Source organism: Aythya ferina, assembly GCF_964211825.1.
Source record: "Aythya ferina genome assembly, chromosome: 6".
NCBI classification, from domain to species: domain Eukaryota; kingdom Metazoa; phylum Chordata; class Aves; order Anseriformes; family Anatidae; genus Aythya; species Aythya ferina.
Genome location: NC_140303.1, coordinates 15446193 through 15468496, shown reverse-complemented (window position 1 = coordinate 15468496; position 22304 = coordinate 15446193). Strand labels below are relative to the sequence as shown.

The window sequence follows — 22304 nt, the reverse complement described above, 5'->3', positions numbered from 1 at the left end:
TTGACTGTGTCATATGCCCTCTTGAATTATTTCCATGCAGATGTTTGCAGTTCCATTATGTACCCTGTTGGCTGCAGTGACACCTACTGATCTAGGGCAACCAAATTAACTAAGAAATCCAAGTTGCTGAATTTAGTCAGCAAGCTGCTTGGGGTTCTACCCAGCAGATGTTTCTCCTCCTTACAAGTCTGGGACTTCACAGACCTGCCTGCTTTTTAATCCTTGAAGCAAATATCAACATGTTTGAGATCTGGAAGCTCCCAGCTCCACGCGGAAATGGTGTTGCCATGACCACAGCTTTAGGTCTTGCATATAAGACGTTTATCCCAAATATAACAGAGCAGGCCTATAGAAGGTTTGTTCCAACTTTTATCCCTTAAAATGGGGATAAAAGCCTTGAAATGAAGCATATGTGTGCTTTTATACGATAGCCAATTGAATGTTAATATGTACTGCAAGATGATGATGTACACTCGGTATTCATTTAATGCTTCTAAGGGGAAAATGTTAGTTATTTGCAGGGCATCCTTTGAAATTCAAAGAAATAGGATAATCCTTCACTGAGCTACAGTATGTTCTCAACTGTTGCATATGGACTTTTCCCGTAAGGATGTATCACTCTGATCACTTAAAGAAAATCCCTTTATACTTTTGTTTCCAGGACTGTGCTCTGAGTAGTTGGAATATTAATTTTCTCAGCTGAAAAGTACGCTAAGGTTATTAGGTTTTCTCTTCTGTAGCAGTACTACCCAGGCATTTGCAGCAGATAGTCAGAGAACAGGGACAGTTGCTCTAACAACCTGGGAAGTTACGAGTTTATTTCTTTTCAGTCATTATGATTAGAAGTGGATTCATTTGGCATAAACTGATTATAGATGTATATAGAATGAGGGGATGCAACCAATCCATTTGTTTCAGGTCTTCCTGTTACGTTTCTCCATTTGCACATAAGGTTTTCAGCATAACAATTCTGAGAGAGATTAACTTAAAAGAGAATTTTGCTGTGTTCAGAATAGCAAACAGAACTTTTAAAAAATTTGTGCCATAAATCTTTTCATCAATGATGAAAATAATGCTTCTGTCAATAGCGTATACTATGGAAGGTAGATTTTAATATATTCCAATTATTTGTTGCCTGGAGAACTGGAAACTTTTAAGTCCTAAAACCATTTAGTTTTCATAGAATTTTAATATGGATTTAATTAATTCTATACTATACTTTTGACAATAGATTTTATCCTGCCCTTGTTCAAGAGAGTAGCGGGCCTCTCACTGATTTCAGTGAGAATAGCATCAAAACCCAGTTGGGCAGCAAACTTTTTTGTTGTTGGTTTTTGTTTCTATTTGTTTGTTGTTTATTCTTCTATAAGCATTAGAGAACCATTAAGCCTGTAATGCACAAAACCATGCAAGATTACAATGGGTGGAAGTTAATTTTATCATCGGAAGCCCATGGCAATTAGAACACATCGGTGAGCAGAAGATAAATTTTAGGACAGGGTGTATAATTTCAGGAAGACGTGATACTTCTTTTCTTTTTTTTTTTTTTTTTTGTGTGTGTGTGTGGCTTAATGCTTTGTGCTCTATATTGGTTTTCTTAAGTGTTAATTTTTTGTTGTTTTTATTCTTTAATGTTTGTGCAAGATTTTTTTGAGCTGAAAACATATTACAATAATAATAAAAAACAATGGATTTTTATGATATAGCAATGTGCACAAGAGGCTAAAAACCTCAACGTTTCCTAGCCTTTAGCTATATGCTGCATACTTAGTGTAACAGGTAAAAATTGTAAGTCTTCACAAATCCCGTGTGAAGCTAAATATAACATGAAAAACAAATAAAACAAAGCAACAACAACAACAAAAATACCCCAAAACAACAGATCAAGTGTTTTCATCAAGACCAACTCACTATTCCTGATTTATAATTACACTGGAATTTGCTAATTTTTAGCTAGAGCAGCTCTACCAATGGACAGCACTATTTTTACTGAGAGTTATGATGCTTGCAGTTGTTACAATCAAAATCGTCACTATTTTATTTAAAATGTATTTTCTTCATAAGGAAGAAATAATACTAGTCTTGAAAAGAAAGCATGCTGAACATTTCTTTTTTTTCATTTCTCTTGAGTATGCAACATATTCAGCTTTAACTCCCTTCAACAGTACAATATGCCCAAGAATACTCTTTTCAGAATCAATACTTACTACAGTCAAATATGAGAATCCACAAAATCATAATTGAAAAATTGTGGGAGAAAAGTAAGCAGACTGAATACAAACAAAGTACCAGACTTGGATTACGACCAAGATGTAAGTGCTAACACAGCCTCCCTTGAGAAAACTGCCATGAGACCTTCACAGCATGTGCAAGTGTTCAAAAGCAGGGTGTTTTCAGGTGCAGCCTGCTGGTGCTCATCCCGAGGAGAGTTGTTGTTTGGCTGTCTGGTTAGGTGCTTTGTTTATCTGACATCTCTGTAGAGAGCAATATATGCAGAGTTTCACCTGGCTTTTCACATGGGTAATGAGCCTTCCTCACTTCATATGTTCTCACTCTTTCTTAACAACCTCTATCTGTCTTGTGTTTCCCAACTGCTGCTTTCACTGCTACCACCACCCTCTGATGGGTTTTATGGCTCCGCAGCCTGGTGGGACTGCTAGAACTTGGAAAGCAGCAGTGGAATCAGTGTGCTGCTCTTGACTCAGGAAAATTAGAAGCATGGAAAGTATCTGCTGTCTTTCTGAAAGCACTGATATAAGAGAGACCATCAGAAAAGAACTGAAGATGGTTTGTAGGAAATGGGGTGTGTGTGTGCATGTATGCATATATATTGATCAGAGGATCCCTGGAAGAATGTAATACGCTAGCTGTCTTGTCACATATAAGAAAAAGGCAAGAGAAAGCTGTGCACTGGGATGTGACTCTTCCTATTCCCCAGCACAGGCAATAGTAGAGCATCTCATGGTAATGCCTGTAGTATTTGCTTTTCTTCTTGTCTGCACCATAAACTACATGTCCGTCTCTTGTGCCCATCATATATACACATATAACCAAATTCTTATTGTCTGGAAGACTTGCTGAAGAGTCTGTCAGAACTTCATTTGACCATAAGCTCATAATTATTGATTTAAATGCACTAAAAATTTGGATTGTTGACTTACAAGCCTGACAAGAAAGATTTCTGCTTTGGTCAGAGCAAAAACCTAAAGTCAATGATTTACAAGTTAACTACATGTACAGTAGTTCAGCTGTTCCACTTGAGGCAGTTTGGGCTGACATGAAAAATAAAAAGGATAAAAGAAAGATCACCAAGACAATACTGCAGACTTACAGAGAAGAGTAAGTAGTGAGAAATCATTACTTTTTTGTACGTACTGTCATTGATTTGCATGAAAGGACACTAACTTACGTGGAAGACACTGATCTTTTATTTACTTACAGAATTGAGAATTTCAAATTGGGGAAGAGGTGAGGAGGTTTTTATACTTTTTGGCCCATAATTCATAAGCATATTTGAGATATGACATAGTTGACCCCAGTATTCTGTCTAGCTCCACCAAAAATGATATGTAGCTCCCTGGTTTAGTCACCTTTTACAGGCTGCATAAAACGGGCTGTTATGTTATGCAACATAACATCTCAGTGCAACATATAAAACAGTGGGACCCCAGAACTGATGGGGGTCTCCGGAGGACTTTCACTGCATAAATGTTAAAGGATAGTGCATCCCCAGGCAGAAAGGAAAACACAAGTGCTTTAAAAAGAGATCTTAAAAGCAGTCTAGTTTTGTACTTTAAAATATATCAAGATTTTATTCTTTCTGAATGCATCATTATTTAAACAAAGAACAAATCTTTAAATTAAGACAAGATATGATTAAGAGATAATAGATACTGGTAAGAGCAGAATATGTGGTCCAGTTTGGGTGCTGGCACCACAGTCACTGCAGATTACTTTCAGAGAGCTGTCCTGTGGTAAGAACAACCTTCTGCTACTTTAAAATGTGCAATAATAGTTTAGTCCTGCAGTGGCTTGCGTTTTGGGTTTGGTGGGGCTTCACTGCTTTCTCTCTCGAGCAGTATGTTTCAAAAGTTCGGGAACCAAATCAGTTCATAACTAGTCCTTCCTATTGCACACAGCCCATTTAAAAATGTACTTCTTTTGCTATGTGGGATCTATGAGTGGTCAAGATAAAAGCTTACAGTGTTGTGATTGCCTAAAATTTCAGTGCTTTATGATAGATAAGTACTGTTTTTTCTTCTGGTAATTACTTCTTCCTGACTCCTTCCTTAATACCTTAAACAGATTTGGAAAGAAAAAGGAAGATAAAAGTGGGAAAACAGATCAGAAGGGGAATCCAAAGCATGATGTACTTAAAGAAGAGGAGCTGGAGAAAATGAAAGATGAACGTGAAAGGTAAGTAAATCATGTCCGCGTTTTTGTTCATCAGATGAAAAACTGATCCAGTACATCAGACATCTTTGGCTTCATCTGGCTGTGCCATAAGATGGTAGTTTTTGGACTTAAGTATGTTCTTTACTGCACAAGAGTTTGCTGGCTAGCCCCATGTTGCAGAAGTATCTAGTCAGCAAGTGTTGAGTAGGCAGGCACAATGGGAAGAAAAGAGGCTCAGCTAGATGCAGTCAGTCTGAAGACTTAGAGGCAGGGGTCTGCTGACATTCAGGGGGTGGGAAAGGGATGCTGGGCAAGACAAGAATCTGAGGTTTGTAGGTACCACTGGGCATGTGTCAGCAGTGAGTTGCAGAATTTCAGAAGTAAGGCTCTGAGACTGAAATACAAGGAACCACTGATGTGAGTAACACCAGTTCTCTTGTTCATAAAAATGCTCCTGTTTCATGCCCAATCTTATCATTTTCATGATTTCTGCAAACAGGGGGAGCTTGCAGTTTTCTCCTTTCACCCATTTCAGCCATTCAGGGTTTGGGGTTAGTCTGTAAGTGCTGACAAGGCTCAGCAAGCTTCTTTCTCCACTTCTCTAACCCAACTCATCCAGGTGTCCTCCATGATATGCCAGTGAGGGTCTTTGCTCCCTTTGGATAGCTGCTGTCAGAAAAGTTAGAGCCCATACTTGCTGGCTTTCAAGAGGCTTCTGCAGTTGCTGCAAGACTTTTCAAGCTGTAGTATTATGGGTTGTCAGTGCACAGGGAAAGCTTTCAGAGGCTTATTTCCCTCAGTGGAAAACGCTGCTCCTGGGTGATGGAAAGGAAGCAGATACAGTTCATTTTGGGAGTTCTGGGTCTTTCCCTGTGGTACAGGCCAGCCTTTGTGGTGCTGATCAGTGCCCAGGGAAAAGATATCCTGCTTTCATTTGAGTCATGCAGTGCACAGTCAGCTGTATGAGTGGAGTGGGAGATGACGGGATGGAGAAAAAGAAATAAATCCAGGCCCTGACCACTGAAGTCTGCTGCTAATATTTATTTGACTCATTTTAAAAGCTAGTATGGTATCCAATTGCCACAGTGCTGCTTCTTGCTGCTACTGGATATGCCTAGCCAGTGTTTGAAGTATTTAGTTCATCCAAGTTAAGTAGTGTCAGGAGAAACTTTGTACCATTTGTTTTAAAATTTCTGTATCACGTCCTTGATTTTGCCAGATTGATGAGTGCCTTTATTTTAAACTGCTGACTCCCAATTTGGATACTGGCAATTTGAGAGGTATGTGTCCTTCATTTTAAAGAAGCCAGTGTCTTTTATTAGGATCCTGGCAAGCTAAGAAGCATGTATTCCATCTGTTAAAGGGCCAGTGTCATTTAGTAAAATGTTGGCAGGCTGCAAGGAATGAACCCTTCTGTCTAGAGGTCTAACATTCCAATTGGACATGAGATAATTGTTCTTAATACTTCTTTAGTGTTGTATTATTTTTTTAAAGTTACAGTCGCTGATTGACAGTAACTTGGTAAGACTGCATTAGAAACTGGCAGCTCAATGTCTTCATCATTCTGGTTTCTCTAGTAATGATTTCAGTTTTGACCTGGAAGAGTTTGTGACTGAAATGGAGAACAGCAGGTGTGTTGAGAAGTGGATGAACCAAGATGATATTTTTAACTCACTTATTTGCCTCTTCTTCTGTAATGCATGAAAATAGAAATATACCCTATTTTCTATCAGGTAATACAGCTTGTATGGCTTAAGGATTAAAATCAAAAAATAAAGAGGGGGGAGAGACGAGGAGTGAATAAAATTTCCTTGCATTATCCCCAAAGCTATGCAACATATGCTGTAAAAGCAGTCAAGTCACTTCAGCTTTCTAAGTGAAATAAGAGCATGGCAGTATATGTTTGCACACGTAAGTACGTCTACAGGCTGACTCCTGAACCCTTCTTGAATCGTAAGATGGAAGAGGCTCCATCTTTCCTGGAGGAAAATTAAATAAGGTTCTCATATATGGGTAAGAACTGTTTGGGAGATAGAGTAAAATCAGTGGAAGGAAACATTACTTGACTTAAATATAATTCAGTCCTTTTGTTTTGTTGTTGACTGTTCAGCTAGTGATGATACTCAGTAAAACACTAGACAAGTTTTATAGCTCTGTCTCAAGATTTAGTGATTGTATAAGGTAATTGAATTCCAAGATTTTAATGCAGATATTGGCAAAGAAAACCTTGTGGCACATCCACACCATAGATCTTCTGCTTCTATGACTTCACTAGCTACAGTTCTGCATACTTGGTTTCATCTTTATAAAACCAACCTTTGCTGAATTTTACTAAAGCATCAGTATGCTTTCAAATCGTGTTTTCAAACGAGTTACGTTAAAACTACTAGGAATGTAATAGTAGAACAAATGGACTACAGAAATGTTGATAGAAATGCAGCTTTTGTCCCTTGATACCCATGAACAAATCCTCTATTTAACAGTTAGAACAAAATACAAATTGCTTTTCTGACATCTAACCTTTTTCAAATTAATTTAAACACATACCTAATTTTACTTTTCCAAGATGGGCTGTCTAAGTAATTTTGTTCAGACACAATCCCAATTACTACAGTTTTAAAGTCAGTTTGTTTGCTTAAACTTCAGTTTTCTTTAATGCTGACTACCTAAATATTTCAGAATCCGTCATATCAACTAATACTTAGGATTTTCAATGGTATCTTTTTCAGAGGGTGAGCTGTCCATTTTGGACACTGGTAGAAGAGGTCAGAGTAGTTGATTTTTGGGCTGGGTGTGACAGGATTAATGATCGAGTGCATCTTAGCAGCTGTGGACCTTGCATGGTTTTGGAGGTTGGTTTTACATGCACTATATGTTTGGCAGATCTCCAAAAAAAAAAAAAAAAAAAAAAAAAAGGACACCAAAAAGAAACAAGAAAAAGAATACCATTTCAAGATATGTTCCAGCTGAGAAATAGTTTTCAGAAGGAAATGCATTTCCAGTTTACAGGAGCAGGTTGTCACTTGGAGTTTTGCAAAGGTGTTAGTTTTTTTGATTGGTGTTGAATAGGTACAATAATATCTCACAGAATTCCAGAGACAGGCCTGCCATAATTCTGTATTTCCTTGTACACAGCCTTTTTCCAGAAATTTTGCAAGATTTACAGACACGCAGAAATGACAGATGTTATCAGTGCATGATTATGGATTGGCTGTGCAGTACAAATTCAGTGACTCTGACAGGAAACATCAGATCTTATGTAGGTGTGCTTGCAGGAACATAAGTCCATCATGCTCAGACTAGGCTGGATTTACTGCTTGCATGGAGAAAGAATTGTACAGTGCATGTGCAACAAGTCTGACACATCCAGAATGTGTTAGATCTAGTAGGCGTGTGCAGACAGAGCATAAAGCACTTACTCTGTAATGCAGATGCTTCCCAAAAGGATTGAACTTGCTGCACATTGGTCCACAGCACAGATTTGCCTGGCAACCTTTTTATGGGCCACCAAGTTTCAGATTTGAACCTTAAAAAGTGAAAAAATTGAGTATTTCTCTAGCCTAGCAATTCTTATTTCCATTCCACATCTTTCAGTTCTCAGTACGACTCTCTGTACTGTACTGCCTTGTAGCTGCAGTTCTCTGAAGCAGCCCTGCATCCTGCACTAAAATGCTGACATCGTTATTATTTCTTACTGCTTGTATTCCCTAACAGTCCCAACCAAGGTGAAGGTCTCATTGTGCTCGTTGCTGTTAGGGAAGCTTGGGCCCAGCCCCAAGCACTTACAGTTGAGGTAGCAGAGACAAAATCTGTCAGGGAAAAAAAAAAAAAAAAGTGTCCCGTGGGTGGGAATATGATGTGCAGGCAGTGCAGCTGCTTATCCAGGTTCCTAAAAAGTCCCTGTCAGACTAGGAATTTGTTCCAGACCTTAGCCCCAGGCCTCCTTTCATTGCAAAGGCAGTGCTTCATTATATGACTGCTACTTCTGCAGGCTTCAAGTGGTTAAAGGGAATTTAGGATGTTAGGCATTCCTCATTTAGTAATGGCTTTATCTGTGTCCAATTGAATATGAAGTCAGCACTCTTCTGAATTTCACAATTTTCTCCTTCTCCCCCTACCTCCCGTAGCTTTCCTTTCTACTGCAGCAATGCAAAACCACTGAAACTTTACCAGAGAAAGTCAGAACTTCAGGGCACAGCTAGTTTAGGAGGAACGACTTAGCTTGTGATACAGTTCTCTGAGGTGGTGGTTTGTCCTTCCTGACACCAGTCAAGTGGTTCATTGGACTGAGGCCCTACTTCAAATAAGCTCAACATTTTGTTCCTGCTTCAAAGACTTTGGCTGTAATAAAACATGTGCTCCAAAGGTCTAGAATCTGCCCATAAAAGGAAAAAGCGAATGCTGTGTCTGAGGTTTATTTTGATCAAGCTGACTCAAATCTGTATTTTTAGTGCATTCTGTATAAATTACTCAGAATCTATCATTTTAACAATAAGATGTTCGCTACATTATTAAACGTTGGAAGGGATCCTGTTTTCTTTCCCTCAAAACAAGATTTCTCTTCCTCCCTTCTTCCCATCTTTTTCCCACTCATTTGGGGTTGCCTTTAAATTTTCTGAAGTTTGAAAATCTTCGTAAAACAAACTAGATAAATATATTAGGCACTTGAGTTTTACACATAATAATTTGTTTGCCTTTCAAATGCAAATAAAGTGACTGTAAATGAAAGAAAACTCTTTTTTTATTTATTTAGGATTATCGTACAGGAATATTCATGCTGAGACCGGAGTCTCTCTTCTAACAGAATAGAACATTTCCTTCACATGTATATATTCCCTTCACATAAATTTTCACAAAATATGGCACTCTGTTGAAAATGGGGTGATTTTGATAAGTAGCATATCATACATTGGTGAATAAGGAGGCTCCCTATGTAAAAAAAAAAAAAAAAAAAAAAAGCAAACTGTACTCTGCACTTGTTCAGAGGATAACTCATTTTGTTCAATCAGTCTGTTTTTTTTTTTTTACTACATATTAGCATTAATTGAGGATTTTTTTTAATAGTATTAAGTTGTCGAGTGGAATGTCAGAGAAGCAGAAAGAACATCTGGCCCTTGCTTTCTGAATGTCTGAACCGAATGCTTAAGTTACAGTGCATCTCAAATTTGGGTAAAATTAAATGGTTTTAGTTTTCATATTAAAGACTGAGTTGCCTTTACTTTTCAGAAACCTTCCAGAAATTGAAGGGAGCTTCTCTTGTCTTATCAGCTCTGGTGCTTGTTGCCTGTTCCCATAGTTTAAAAAATCAATACATATGTTTTTGATATTTGGCAAACTGAGATTTAATTTTGCAGCTGCAAGATCCCTGTACGAAGGGAATGCATCTTACAGAAATAAAATCATTTAGAGACCATTTCTATATGAGAGAATACTTGTGAGTGAAACTCCATTCCATTTCTGTTAGCAGTTGCTTCATTATATTTAATTACAAACAATTTCTACGTTACTGGAAATCAAAATGAAGACAAGAATAGTTACAGCCACGGCAGTGTGGTACGAAAGCCAAATTGTTCTGAGTCAAAAGTTGAAACTCACTGTTACAAAAATGAAAGTACGATTTTTAAATGTGGTACATCTCAGACTGCACTCATACACACAAAAAATGTTATCAACCCCATGTAGTTTTTGTGCTTGCGTTACAGTCTTGCAAAGTCTGAAAGTATTATTATGGCTGTTTATAGTTTATATTGATCTCTAGTAAAATGTTGGTAATTGCTCTTCTCACCATTCCACTCTGTGCTAAACCACATGTTTTTGGGACTCTGAACGTGTGCATCATTATTTATTAAGGGTTAATCCAACACTGCATATCTCTTCATTGAGTATGCCTGACTTTGCAACACAGCTAGGTCCTGTGGTTTAGACAAAATAAAATGTTGGATGTGATCCCAGTTTTAATACTCCCAATTTATTATAACCATTGAACTCTGATCAGATCACGGATTGGATTGGATCCCAGTTTTTTAAATGTTTCAATTTATTGCTGGCTTGCAACCCTGATAAGAATACATATTTGATTAAAGCTTCAGTTTTCAAAAATTCCAGTTAATTACTTTTAGATTCTTATTAGATCATAGTCGTGTAGTATGGTATGTTGAAGTTATGAAAAAGTTAGTGGATGATGTTGCATAGGTCAAGGTCATAGTTTCATTTTTTGCTGACAGTATGAAGTTATCAGATTTCTGTTTATTACTGTGGCAGCACTTGCACTGGACAGGAGGACAGATTAATCCCAACCCATTGATTCTGAATGATTCTCATTTTAGGTCTGCTGCTGCTCTGCATACCAGAACATGTAATAAAAGACTACCACTGAACACTGAGAAACTGATGCATGGTTATGAATAGCTGAGGTAGATGACTCACATTTACCTTTCACAGGTTGTGACGTGGAATCCAGAACCAAATAGCAGTTTGTGAGCTCCTTCAGAGGGCTAATACACAGCTGGAGGGCATTTGTATGAAAATATTAGGATGTGAGTTCTACCTCACAGCCTCAAGTCCTACCTCAGCATTTCGCACTGTGGATGGCAAAATGGCATGTGGAGTTGGTCCTTCTCTTAAACTATCGCAGTACTGTTCCATGTATTGGAGATTGCTGAAAATAACCCTCTCCAGGTATCATAGCCGTGCCCTCTAAGACCCAAAGTCTCATCAAAGTGTCCTTGGTTTGCTCATCTTTGAGGCACTGGTTCCACTTTGCTCTGGAGACCACTTTTCACAAGCTGTGCTACTTGCCCACCGAACCAAGAGGTCCGAGCAGCCCAGTGGCAATGGCCTGGCTCTTGCTTGCGTGGACATGCCAGTGCAGTGCTTTCTGGATGTATGGGAGCTTTATTGCTTGGTGTTTTAAAAAATTAGACTGTAAAACAGAAATACTGTTATTAGAAACTTTTAAAGACCAAATTAATACAGTGAAACTGGCCAGTGTACTAGCCAGCCTGGGTAGTAGAGTGCTTTCTAGGAGACAGACTAATCTGGCTTAGGGATTTCTTAGATGCAGTACAGACCGTAGGTCAGCTCTTGGCCTACCCCAAAATCAATAAGAGCATAAGAATGACTTGGAAGCTGCATTTCGTACCTTGCCCTTCCAATTGTGATTTATAACAATCTATCAGAAGTCCTTGGCAGGCGCTTTGAAGTAAAGCCACAGCACAGAATTCCTGTTCCTGTTTCCAGTGGAAAAAAATGAAAGTACAATTCATGGGGATTCAGTTTGCATTTGTGATTCTCCATAGCAAGCTTAAACCAAAATAACTGAAAAGCTTGAAGTCTTCTCTGCTCGGTCAAAGCTCGGTTTTGCTCTCTAGTCCAAGACTGGTAATTAGGAAAACAACAACAAGAGCAAATGTGAAGCCCAGACTGACAGACGGATATTGTTCCTGTTCTTGAACAGGGAGATTCTGTTCAATAGGTTCCAGGTTTGATGTCATTGAGTGTAGAATAAGGAAACGGGAAATACATCCTATCATGTGGAGCTAGGCCTGCTCCTTCCACTACAAGTATTTAATTCAAATTAAGGCACAGTATGTATGCGGTTGCAGAGGTGGTTTTGCAAAATCATGAGGTCTCACTAGGTGAGTGGGAACTGCACATGGTAGGTACCTGTGCAGAGATGTCCCAAGTATATTGCATTACTACCGTATTATAAATAATTAAATCTACTTTCTTTCCTAAAGGTGGTAGGACAAAGTAATCTCTTGAGGTGCATCTGTTGCACACCTCATTGGCGTGTTGAAGCCTAAAGAGGCCACATTTCTGCTTGGATTTTGATTTCTGGAAAAAAATAATGTGACATAGATTTAAAGACAGCTGGCCTAGGTGTCAGTAGAGGTGTATGACTTAATGATTTGTACAGTTGAAGCTGAACTCTCTGCCAGATCCTGTGTCATCACATCCTCCTTTTGAGTTAATTTTAGATGCTAGATTCAAGGTTCATCAGGAAGTGCTGTGATCCCAGGTCTCAGGTGATCTGTGGGCCACAAATTAGCATTGAACAAAGTTCTGGGCCACATGTGGGTGGGTGAATTCAGAACAGAAGGTAGTGGGTAGGTTCTGGGGTTTCGAAAACATGAACCTGCAGTAAAATTCACGTTATGTGACAGACATTTTATTGGAGCCCAGTAGTGCACCATGACTAGTGTTAGGCATGCAGAGTACTTACCTAATACAGGCTCTGCTGTCCTTCCTCAGGTATGATGTGCAGAATACCTGACCTAGATATTTTTTTACTGAAAAGAACATATCATAGCAGCCTGGGAATCCCTTTAAATCAGCGTAGAGAGCTAGGCCCACAACTTACTTATGGTCTGCAAAGTCCCTGCAGATACAAGGTCTTCTTACAGGAGGAGACTGAAGTTCCTAAAGGCATCAGAACATTTCAGTTGAAAGACACTAAAGAAGGAATTTTGACAAACCTGGAATGATTCCACTATTTAATCCACATTGCTACAAAACAAGGAACATCCTGTTGACAAGAGGCTGAGCAACCTGGTAGTGTAGCCAGCCTTGCTTTTTCAGCAGGAGATGGAACAGGGTGACCTTTAGAGGGTTCCTTCTACCCTATTTTATTTTTTTTAATGAAATTGGCACTTCAGAAAACAACACAGGATAGTTAAAAGCAGAGAAAATTGCATAATGTAGTAAAATACAGAATTTAATGTGATAATTTGCTTTTAGTAATCTGCTGCATTTCACCAAATGTAGAACTAATGTAGAAAAAAAGAGAGCTGCTGAAACTTTCTTAGATTTAGCAGCAAAAGTGAAGTCGTGCTCTCATTGAAGTTCATGAGCAGGAACGCACTGACCTCATTAGAACCAAAATTTTTCTTTACAGGGCAAGATCCTGAGTGACTTGGTGATCACTCCCTGTCACCCCTGAGATAAATGGAAGAACATTGAGCCATCTGTCTTTTCTGTCCAAAGCTCACACTTAGTCATCAGGAAAATTCTTGTTTTGTGGCATGAAACGGCTATGTTTCATCTTCAGTTTGTCATAAACTTAGGCTACATTGACCATAAAATTTCCTTCTTAGTTTTTTCTTTCCCATGTTTCTTTGCTTACAGCCATCAAAGGGCAGCTTTTTCAGTCAATTCAGCATTACATGGAAGGCATAGGATAGTTCTCCAGAATAGGCATTGTTTTGTGTTTAAAACTTGGTGGTTTTGATTGTTGGGCCACTTAATGCTTGTTGCAAGATCTATCTTAGCCCAAGTTAGTCTCTTACTCTTTTAAATTTGTGAGATGCCTTATTTTTTATTTATTTCCAAGACCGTTTCTGTTCTTCTCCCTGCAATTAGTATCTGTAATTGTAAATAAGTTGTTCAAATCCAGCACAATAGAATGAGATAGAATGAAGAAACACTTGCATAGTTTATGGAGAGGTTGTTTTTGACAAATATGCCTCCAGCAGAATGCCCTGAAAGGTAATGCTAAGTTAGATGTTGTTTGGATATCTTTTTTTTTATTATTATTTTATTTAGCTGTAAGACTTGCCTACCTCTAGAGTTTTCCTAGATGATGATTGAAAAAATATAAGTGAGTCTTTTCCTGATAAAAGATGCAGGTTTGAATCAAGTTATTAATGTCATTATAGACCATGCCCATCTGAAAAATGAGTGTGAAATAAAAAAAATTAAAAGCACTATACTGAAATTACTTCCTCAGATATTCAAGTGAAATATATCCATTCCCATCAGTGATTATGGCTTATGAATATCTGAAGGCAGGATGTTTTCAGTCCACTATTATGTAAATGAATGAAAATACAATATTTTAGTTACCAAAATATATTTTGCTAGCAGCTAGAAAGAAATTAAAACATTAAACCCAATGGAAATCTAAGTGACCTCCTGCAGAAATAGGCTGCTTTCCTCTAGTCAACCCGTTACTCAATATATGTATGAATTAGGTAAATGAGAGACAAAAGCAGAAATGTTATGTAAAATCACAGTTGAAGTATTAAGATACTAAATCAGATGTAAATTGAGTAATCATTGCAGTATGTAGATCTCGGGGAGAGTCACATGAGTGGGGAAAAAATCAGTGCAGCAGCTTTTATTCTGCTGTTCACAAGGAAGAACCAAATGAGTGGGAAAATGTTTAGCATCTCAATGATTTCAAAAGACTTAAAGATCAGGTTCTTTTTCAGAGTTTAGGTGCACCTCAAACTACTTGTACACACACTCACCTGCTCTTATTCTGCTCCTCTTTTTGTGAACAGGATAGAAATTCTCCTAAAAGACCTATCGCTCCCTCCCTGTTTCTGTTGCATGTTTTATCTGTTGATATTCTTTATTCTCCCCCAGGAATATCTTTCATTGACTTAGCCAGCATCTTTCTTATTCATATATATGCTTGCTCTTCAACAAAGACTATTGCTTTTAATCTACCTTACAAGAAATGTTGCTGTATTCATCTTAAGTATAGAACAAAGTCCCTGAACCACTCAGTATTTCGCTATTATAAAATACACCATTTGGTCAGCAAGTATATTTTCTGTCCATTAGTTGTGTTTGACTACTTAGATTGGCACCTTGAGGCTTAAACCGTGTCATTCTTTGTATCTGCTCAGTACTAAGCACAGTCAGTGCATGGCTTATTAAAAAAAAAAAAAAGCATCACTCTTGTGCTTTCCCTGAGAAATCAGAAGAAATAGTACCACTTGCCATTTTGGATCCATTGAACAACTTCAGTGCTGTCAATTTTGAGGGCTCTGTGCCCTCAAAAGTAAGAGCAACCTTTCTGCAGCAACACAGATTGGTCACAGGTGCTTACTGGCAACTCTGGGTTGCAAGCTACAGGTTGTGCTAATCAATTTTTTACCTTATCTTGAGATAGAAACAGAGAATACTCCGTAAACTCATAGGTATTTCATACTTGTGTATAAAAACATGGATAAAGCTGAAGCTGTAACAGCTTAGCAGAAAGTACTGGGAAAAGCCATTGCTACTTTAGTAAATAGCTAGCAAAAATTGTACTAAAAGCCACTGCTGATACAAAATGAGGCATCTGGAAGTGGCATGTGTGCCTAGTCCTGCTGGGACTTGACTCTCCTAACTTGCTGCTGAAAGCATGGTCACAACAGGGCTTACACCACCACTTCTAAAGTTGGTGGGCTGGAGCACATTTCACATAGCATCCGCCTCCAGCTCGTGTTCTTGCACCAGTAAGCCAGTATGCAGTGCTCCTGCCCCTGCTTTCCATGGGACTGTCACCACACAAGTGCTTCTGGTGGGGCTTGTGCCGCCAGAAAGCTGTGAGCTTTTTGAGACCCTCTAGAGAAGTGTTTCTTGCCAGACTTCGTGCTGACAGGACATCCCAGAGCTCATGGGTGTGCAAGGGAGACGTTCAAATGCCTCAGTAAAGACTGTGCTTTTTGTCATGGGTATATTTCTGGTTGATTGTTCTTTTCTCCCTCATCCAAAGCTGTTCTGGTGTGAAATGCAGCCTTGCAGAAGTAAAAGCCCATGGTGTCTCCTGGGCTGAGCTCCCCTCCTGTTGTCCTTACACTGTGATCAGATCTAGCGGCTGTTTGTGCCTCCAAGCAGCTTCTTGTGCCTCCTGTTGGGTGGCAGATACCCTGAGCCTTGCATGGGGGTGGCAGGACTGCCCCAAGGCGATAGCTCCTTAGATGGTGACTCCCTGCACATCTCCTTCCAAGCTAGGGCTGGTGTTGGGCCTCCAGAGCTGCAGGCTGGGTTGCATCCAATATGTGCCTGGTTGCACCTTGTTGCAAGCGGTCTTTGATTTCCAAAGTTTTTTATGACCCTGGCCTTCTTTCAGCTACTGTGCTGCTCACACTAAGTCCGGTGTTTTAGTTTTTCCAGAGTTTTTTTTCTGCATGGGTTTTAGAAGGTTCAGCATTTTCTTGTTCCCTGCTCCCAACCCAGCCACCCACCCTGGGAAGCCAAGAGATGAGGAGTATCTGGTGTGGCTTTTTCTGGCCCTCTCATGCCATTCCTGAAAGCATTCCTGGGTGTGCTCCACAAGCCACTTCTGCTCCACTCCTTTTTTTTGGAGTTTTCTTGAGGTGGTCCCAAGCCCTTCCAGCAGCTGCCTTGCTCTTGGTGAGCTGCTGTCTTCTGAGCCAGCTTTTGCCTGTCAGTGTCTCTGTCACTGATGTCAGGCTAAAGCATTTTACATTGTGTTTGTCACAGGCAGCGAATACATATGTGGTCATTGACAGTAGCTCAGCAGAAACACAATAACTTGTTAAGCCACAGTAACTCAATCGTGTGTCTGAGCTCTGAGCTGCAGCTGGAAGGAGCTGCTGGGGCTGTTAACCCTTCTGTGGCTGTTGCACTCCGGCCTTGTGCAGCTTTTCATGCAGTAATACATGCACAGTCAGCATATGGGATTTGTGTGGGTACGTCAGGTAGGAAGGTTGAAAGTAGATGAGGGCATTTACTTGATTTATAGTGCTGGGGGTGTGCTACCGAGTATTACATGAGGTGTCGATAAATGTTTTCAAAATACTGTGTCCCACTTTCAGAAGTATGTGAGGCATATTAGATACTGTCTTCATTTAACTCATTTTCAAATCATGCAACATGTTTTGAAAATGTTGCCTATGGTTTTATTGAGCTTATATATTTTATCAAAGTACTTTTTTCTACTGACATGATTTGCTGTAGAGAAAGGTTCTAGCAATAGCTAGTGGGTCTTGAAAGTGACAGAAAAGATGAAGATAGGATATGTGTTGGATGCTGTTGAGGAAAAGGTAGGTCACAGGAAATAGAAAGGGCATTGCTTGATGCAGCACTTCTGTTGCTTGTTCTCAGACTGCTGGTGTGCAAAGGCTGTGTTTTTACAGAGACACAGCTAAGGGAAGTTGATGTAGTTGTCATGCAGTGATTTAACTGGAGAGCGTGGTGTTCAGGTGGCGGAAGAGAGCAAGCAGGACTGATATGGGATACCCAAAAGGAAATATATTTAACTTCCCTTCATTCTGAGAGGCTTTTTTTTCCCCTTCCCTCATCAGGAAGTTTGTAGAAACTTCAGTGCTACACTAAATTGTTCAGATGGTGACCTGTGCCTCTCCTCATCTCTGGTTTCACTGCCAGCATCGTGGTGCTGAGTGACATTTTATCTTTTGTCACAAGTTTGCACCAGTTGTTTAACCAGACCCATCCTGTGCTTCAAGTCTTGGACTCTCTTGTAATTACTGTTTGTTCATAATAACTGTAAGCTGGTTGCTATGATAATTGTGTTGATTTTGAATGTCTTTCTTTGTGTTTTTGTGGTGGGAAATAAAGATAGTGCTTTTTCAGATGGGAAGAAGTGCAGAGGAAGATGCAGAAATGTAAAACCAATACACTGGGATGCAGCAGAAGTAACCTTCTTAGTAGGGTTGACAGAGAGTTGTAGGAGAGAGAGAAGAAATGCAACATTTATTTTTTCTATATCTCAGTAAAGGATTCCTGTGCACCAACTGGGATGTGCTGCAGAAAAAATGATTGCTTTAAAACTGGGTGAAAACATGATGCTGAAATACAGTGAGCGTATTTAAAACTTCAGAAAAATGCAAAGCAATTTCCAAGGTGAAAAATGTAAGAGAAGGCCTGGAAATCCAGGTAAATAGAGAGAAGGAAAGAATAATCAGTCATCTGGCAGTTTGTTTCCATATATTTGAACATTTGGATTGAAGTGAAAAAGAGATCACAGAGCAAACTTTATAGATTCGTATGGAAGGGTAGAAAAGAAACACAAAATATTAATGCAGTTGTAATAGCTGTGCTGAAAAGATGAAACATTGATCATGAAAAATTTGACATAACCTGGTATTGGCTGGTCAGTATAATATAGAATGGAAATAATTGTTCTTGAGCAGGTTTGGCTTACAATAGTGGAAGCAATTGGAGGTTGCATTCAGAAGAAGTAGAAGAAGGTAGACTTATTTACAGGAACAAAAGAAAATTGTGGTGACCTAATTCCAGCTTTTGTTGTGCAGAATGTACCATTATTGATAGCAGAACAAATTACTCTCGCTGTCAGACATGAAAGCAAAAATCATGTGATGCTGCTGTGCTGCGCACACTTTTGTTTTCAGATAGGTCTTAAGTACCTAGGGGACAGGTGATGTATTGGTCCAAAGAATGTTATGTCTCCTCATTTCTGAGAAACTGTTGGGACTCTTCTTGTGAATGTGTGCCGTGCCTTCCGCACTGGCGTGTGAGAAGACTGTTCCTTGATTGCAAAGTCCTCTTGCTTTTCTGCACTCTGTCATCCCACATGGGCCTATAATAATTCCCCACTGTGTGCCATGAAGCTTGTACCTCTGCTGATATATTCACGTACCAAGGTCTGTGTTAGGCTTTTTAATCGCTAATTGAGGCCAAAGCCCTTCAGTTTTCTGGGCTTTTAAGAATCACAGAATCACAGAATTGTCTAGGTTGGAAGAGACCTCAAGATCATCGAGTCCAACCTCTGACCTAACACTAACAGTCCCCACTAAACCATATCCCTAAGCTCTACATCTAAACATCTTTTGAAGACCTCCAGGGACGGTGACTCCACCACTTCCCTGGGCAGCCTGTTCCAATGCCTCACAACCCTCTCAGTAAAGAAGTTCTTCCTAATATCCAACCTAAAACACTCCTGGCGCAACTTTAGCCCATTCCGCCTCGTCCTGTCACCAGGCACATGGGAGAACAGACCAACCCCCATCTCTCTACAGCCTCCTTTAATGTACCTATAGAGTGCAATAAGGTCGCCCCTGAGCCTCCTCTTCTCCAGGCTGAACAAGCCCAGCTCCCTCAGCCGCTCCTCGTAGGACTTGTTCTCCAGGCCCCTCACCAGCTTCGTTGCCCTTCTCTGGACTCGCTCAAGCACCTCGATGTCCTTCTTGTAGCGAGGGGCCCAAAACTGAACACAGTACTCGAGGTACGGCCTCACCAGAGCCGAGTACAGAGGGACAATCACTTCCCTAGCCCTGCTGGCCACACTGCTTCTTATGCAAGCCAGGATGCTGTTGGCCTTCTTGGCCACCTGAGCACACTGCTGGCTCATATTCAGCTGACTATCAACCAATACTCCCAGGTTCTTCTCTGCCTGGCAGCTCTCGAACCACTTCTCTCCCAGCCTGTAGCTCTGCTTGGGGTTATTGCGCCCCAGGTGCAGGACCCGGCACTTGGCCTTGTTGAACTTCATGCAGTTGACCTCAGCCCATCGGTGCAGCCTATCCAGATTCTCCTGCAGAGCCTTCCTACCCTCGAGCAGATCAACACACGCACCTAACTTGGTGTCATCTGCGAACTTACTGAGGGTGCACTCGATGCCCTCGTCCAGATCATCGATAAAGGTATTAAAGAGGACCGGCCCCAGCACCGAGCCCTGGGGGACGCCACTAGTGACTGGCCTCCAACTGGATTTGACTCCATTCACCACAACTCTTTGGGCCCGGCTATCCAGCCAGTTTCTAACCCAACGAAGCGTGCGCCAGTCCAAGCCAAGAGCAGCCAGTTTCTTGAGGAGAATGCTGTGGGAAACGGTGTCAAAAGCCTTGCTGAAATCAAGGTAGGCCACATCCAGAGCCTTTCCCTCATCCACCAAGCATGTCACTTTGTCATAGAAGGAGATCAGGTTCATCAAGCAGGACCTGCCTTTCATAAACCCATGCTGACTGGGCCTGATCACGTGCTTGCCCTGTAAGTGCTGCGTGATGACACTCAAGATAATCTGCTCCATGAGCTTCCCTGGAAGAAGATTCAAATAATCTTTTTCAAACTTATCTGAAAGGCAGAAACAATCTCAAAGTGCCTTGTGAATTTTAGTAGGTGAAGAGCAGGATAATGAGAAGCAAGGACAGCTACCAGCCAGACAGAGTTATTGAGGAGTGCAGGAGCTAACGGTTATTTGTGTGAATTTTTTAAACAAAAATAGATAGATTTTTACATTTCTGATGTAATCCCATGTGGGACATGTAAAATATTAATCCTTCTGCAAGAGGGTTTCTCTTGAAGTCTCTTTATGTATAAAAGATAGAAATCAGCAATGTAGACCTCCCTCCCTGCTTCACTGATGTCTGAGGCCATATTTGCAGTGAGAATCCACCCCCATCATAGCACAATGAGTGCTCTTGGTGAAGAGCTACCTGGAAAATTTGTTTTTTGCACAAATGTCCCAGGTGATAACTTTGCCACAGATTTCTTTATGTGAATGATGAATGTGGTTTTTTTTGCACATGGGCAGACTGGTTTTCTCCACAAAACTCTGCTGTATAATCTCTCTTTTATCTTTATTCACAAGTCCTTGGAGGATAAAGGCTTCTGCATGCTTTCAGCTGCTCTTTAATTATTACTAATTTGCTAGCGATGGTTTGTGGTTTAGATGGAAATGAATGATGACCACTACTTTTTAGCTTGTTGTCATATATAGCTCCTCCATGATGACTTTTCTCCCCATACTGTTGTCCATTGTTTTATGAAGAAAAGCATGACCGTTACCAAGGTCTATACCACTTTCACTATTAGTTTTACCAAGAATAAGCTGCACATCCCATCATTCTGTGAATTCCATTAAATTCTCACCATCTCAAGAAGTCCTCAGCCAGATGAGCCAGAGCAATTGGCAGTAAAATGGGAGAAGATACACCTTAATAACTGAATTTATCACACATTGATGCCGGGCTGTGCCCTCCATAAGATTCTCCTGAAAAATTTCCCTTGCGGATAAAGCAAGCGTTGTGCAGAATCTGCTACAACTTCAAGATACTGGCATAGCCTGTGTGAGTTTGTACTTGGTGCTAGCACCTGTCATGACCTGAACCATCATTCAAATGCACAACAGGGAGTACGTGTGGCATTGAAACATGAAGTGAAAGAGAAGTAGGGTGAAGGGTATGGAAGGAGGAGGAGATTGTACAGAGTAGAGAAACTCCAGGAAGAAAAAAGGAGGAATTCTTAGGAAGCCTAAGTGTAGAAACCTGAGAGGTGTCAAGGATACACTTGGATTAGAGTTTATTTCTTCTAATTGACCTTTAATCTCTAAGAATAATGCAGTAGATTACATTTAGGCTTTGTGAGACCTTTTAATGAAAAAATAAGAAAAATAAAAGAAAATGAACTAACTGGGCTGGAATCAAGAACTTGAAGAAAAGCAGAAATGGTGTAATAGGAAAATATTACTCTCTCTCCTCTTAGTCCTTATAAGAAAGTATTTCGAGAGAAAAAAGGTGATGTGCTCCACTGAGGAAACATGGAGTGGAGAACAGACATCTCCTCTGTCAACGGCCTTGTATCGTATCATATGCAGGCTCATCCCACTGTAAAGTATGCCTACATTTTAAGCATTAAAAACTTGCCCTTTTATTTGGCACCCTCACTAGATACGTCCTCACATGAATAAGGGAGAGGTCTAACTGAAAAGCCTGCATGGTGCACATTAATGTACTCAGACGTATGTGGAGAAAAGCATGTTGTTCTCATTAGAATTATTTGTGAAGCTATAAATCATTTGAAAAGTAATAAACATTTATTTCGATGATACAATTCTAATGGAACAAAATAAGTGGCATGAATCTCATTCTCCACTTAATAGCAGCTGTCTGCCAGACTGGATCATCAGCACCAAGCTCCTGATGGGCTCTTCTCTTCTTTCAAGGAACTGTTTTCTCCATGTCCATTCAAAACTCTTGAAAACATCTTCATTTTTCACTCTGCAGAGTCCTGAGGCTTAACTGAGGGAACCAGGTCTGCTTACACCCTTTGTACTTACTCTTCTTTGGTACAAATTATACTATTCCTTCTGTGCTGATGCTGTACTTCAGATACAGTAAACAATGAATGTTGGCTTCTTCTGTCAATCACTGCATTTCTGTATCTGTCTTCCATTCTTCATTTTTTCATCC

At 40.0% G+C, this 22304-nt stretch overlaps 1 protein-coding gene across 3 annotated transcripts in view; it reads left to right on the top strand.

The window, feature by feature from the left end:
• Window positions 1-22304, top strand: part of PARD3B (par-3 family cell polarity regulator beta) — a 397551-nt gene that overhangs the window by 296339 nt on the left and 78908 nt on the right. For all 3 annotated transcript variants that reach the window (XM_084522836.1, XM_084522835.1, XM_084522837.1), the window contains one exon: window positions 4306-4416. In XM_084522836.1, coding sequence (XP_084378962.1) covers window positions 4306-4416 — 111 coding nt within the window. The remainder of the gene's footprint in view (window positions 1-4305; window positions 4417-22304) is intronic.